The following is a 2,962-nucleotide window of genomic DNA, read 5'->3' on the forward strand; positions in this document are numbered from 1 at the left end:
AGAATTCTGACTTTTTTTTTCAGAATTCTGACTTTAATCTCAGAATTCTGACTTTAATCTCACAATTCTGACTTTAATCTCAGAATTCTGACTTTAAACTCAGAATTCTGACTTTAAACTCAGAATTCTGACTTCTGAGATTAAAGTCAGAATTCTGAGTTTAAAGTCAGAATTCTGACTTTTTTCTCAGAATTCTGACTTTAATCTCAGAATTCTGAGATTAAAGTCAAAACTGTTTTGTTTTTTTTCCCCAGTGGCCCTAATCCTCTTCCGTAATTTACAGCTGATGTAATGTACAAAAGAGCAGCTTTTCACCCAGAATGCCAGAATGCATTAATATCCCCGTTCTGCAGCATACAGTAGAAACACGGCGCCATTTATAATTTAAGTAGAGATGCTCTCCTGACAGAACGTCCATGAATAAATWAAAAACATCGTGAAAGCTGATCAGAATGTGTTTGAAGTCTGCAGGAAACCAGCACTCGACATGATTTGTGAGTAAAACTCTAAAAGAAATATATATGAGCCATAAATGTGTCACAATGTGATAATAGGAGGCAAAACATAAATAATGGGACAAAAGCAGAAACGCTGACTTACCCTCCGCCGGTTTAGCTGCGAAACAGACAAAGAAAACTGTTACTTACACACATCGTTCACATTTTACACACACATTTATCAGATCCCCTGGTAAAGATGYGAAAATAATCTTTCAATAAGTTTCATTTTTGTAGGAAATTAAAAAAAAAATCATGTTTGCGTTAATCTCTCTAGAGTCCGACGTCCTCTCTTCCTCTTCTGTTCAACATCACATTTAAAGATTAAGGGAGAAAGTTGATTTGGTGGCTGGTTATGCATTTCTGCTTTGATTTGGCCGTTTATTTTASATTRTTACCACATTTTAAGACCSAGTGACGACCCACTCTTACAAGGATTCTTTGTTTCTCACCGGATCGAAGTGCATAGCTCCAGTTAAAGTCCCAGTTGAGTTTAGAAAACTCATATTTGTGATGGCGGGACAKAGAAAGCCTGTCGGTAGCTTCCAGCGGTTGCTTGGTGACACCAGGACGCCCTTCTATGCTGCTGTTCTCTAAACAGATATTTTCCCCCATTTTTCTCCCACTGCATGGTGCCAAAATGTGCATCTTCATCCTGCCTGGAGGCCAGAGGCTAAAAGAAGTGCAAGTCTTTGTCACGACATGTTTATATMCAACRGAAACTAACTTAAAATRCAAAGAAAGAGTTTCTGGGATGCTATTAATTATTTTCTTTTTGTATTTTTCCAAATTATCAGTGTTAGATCATGTTTCTGCTGTAAAGTAGTAATTTATTTCAACTACAGTGAACACAAAGGATACYGTATATAAAGTTACATGACCTGTACAGATATCAATAGATGTTAAACCTTTAAAGTATCTTTTAATTACATCTTGTTGACAATATTTATATAGACGTCTGCCTGGAATTGATGGCTTTAGATGAAGCGGATACTTCAGGAATGTTTTAGCTCCAAAGCGATGACATAGATTTAACAGGAACAGGAAGGTTCCCCTTTGAAATTTCACGTGTCACATCTGGACCAGACCTTTGAAACGGATATCCTGATGTAGCGACATGATTAAAGGTTAAGCTRGAGCCATAAAGGACGGAGGGATGTGCCTTTTTAATGAGGCTGTCTTTGTTGAGACCTAATTCGGGTAAAAGAAAATTCTCAACTGAAATAGAGGCGTATGATACACCCCAGGCTCCCCAAGTGTCTCTGTGGGGGTCACTTCAGTGGATCTTAAAGGCCAGGGACGGTATCTTATGACCTCCCTGAAGCCAGGCCACGTTCTCTCAAGCTGCACGCACTTTCCTTGAATAGTAAGCCAAGTTAACCGTAAGAGCTTCACCTCTCGGCCTGAAATTCAGCGGCAGAAATGAAAAACCAAACCATTGCCCCTTGTAGGAGGTATTTCTTTTCTTTTGCGTTACCTCACAATCGATAGGTTTCTCTCGCAATAATGTACTGACCAGTTCATTTGGCATAACTGAGCTCTGCATGTCTTTCTGATTCATTTGTGATGTTTTTTTTGTATCTCTTTCTTTAGGATAGAAATGCACCACAAGATGCAAAAGCAAAATAGGTCAAACATGGACTAAAACAAAAAAATGTACTAATTAGGAAAGAGAAAAATACATACAAGCTGCTCAGACTATTTTTGAGTTATAACTGTCAGACAATGGCAATAAAGTCATCTGACAGTTAGTTCTAATTCTATCTTTTTCTTGTTAGTCTGAATGGTGAAAAAAGGGCCGTTTTCATGTGCAGTCTCATCTCAAGCTTACACAAACAAACATGCAGTAAGTAATAAACCGGTTTTCATTGTTTTTTTTTGTATTAAGAATGTTTTCATGAGGCTCTTTAAACATATGTACAACTTTAAAATAATATTTATCACTGTGACTGCATGCAAAATACACCAGTGTGCATTGCTAATTTATTGTGAGGAAACACAAAAGTTTTTCTTTTTTCCCATTGATCCTTTGCAGCTACATCACCAAGTCATTCGAGGCGCCATGATGGACGTCGGAAGTGAGGGACGGGTGTACTGAACAGAGCTACTGAGATTGTTTTCCCAAGTTGTTTTTGCCAGTTTATTTATGACTTCTACTTGTTTGAGTTGAACTAATTTGTCTGTGAACGTAACTCACCTGGTTGGGGCTCATAAACGGCGGGATTTACGAAAGTAGCCATCTTAGAAACCGACCCCTACCTCCTCCCTCCTGACGTGTTAATCAAATTACTGATTTCGCCTGAATTCACACCACGTGATTTATATAACTGTGTCATAAACAGCGTTTCCSTTTTACACCGGAACAACATTGAAACGTACAAAAGACGAGATGCTAACCAGTTTTTTTCCATACATGCTAGGCTACGTGACAGTGCGGCATTGTCTCCATGGTTACCAACGTTCAA

The 2,962-nt window shown here is 38.3% G+C and overlaps 1 protein-coding gene and 1 long non-coding RNA gene across 10 annotated transcripts in view; one reads left to right on the forward strand and one right to left on the reverse strand.

Annotated features, from left to right (window-relative positions):
- The window catches only part of LOC103481221 (myosin-binding protein C, fast-type-like), a 30,231-nt gene that overhangs the window by 22,680 nt on the left and 4,589 nt on the right, over nt 1–2,962 (reverse strand). For all 8 annotated transcript variants that reach the window (XM_008436559.1, XM_008436556.1, XM_008436557.1 and 5 more), the window contains exon 2: nt 601–615. In XM_008436559.1, the coding sequence (XP_008434781.1) occupies nt 601–615 (15 nt within the window). The remainder of the gene's footprint in view (nt 1–600; nt 616–2,962) is intronic.
- LOC103481220 (uncharacterized) lies at nt 1,589–2,405 on the forward strand. 2 transcript variants are annotated; one of them, XR_536249.2, is made up of 3 exons: nt 1,589–1,988; nt 2,091–2,153; nt 2,276–2,405. It is a non-coding gene; the product is annotated as an uncharacterized LOC103481220 (long non-coding RNA). The 2 variants fall into 2 exon arrangements; XR_536248.2 differs by having other exon boundaries at nt 1,589–1,951.

This window comes from Poecilia reticulata, linkage group LG19 (genome assembly GCF_000633615.1).
Source record: "Poecilia reticulata strain Guanapo linkage group LG19, Guppy_female_1.0+MT, whole genome shotgun sequence".
Classification (NCBI taxonomy): Eukaryota; Metazoa; Chordata; class Actinopteri; order Cyprinodontiformes; family Poeciliidae; genus Poecilia; species Poecilia reticulata.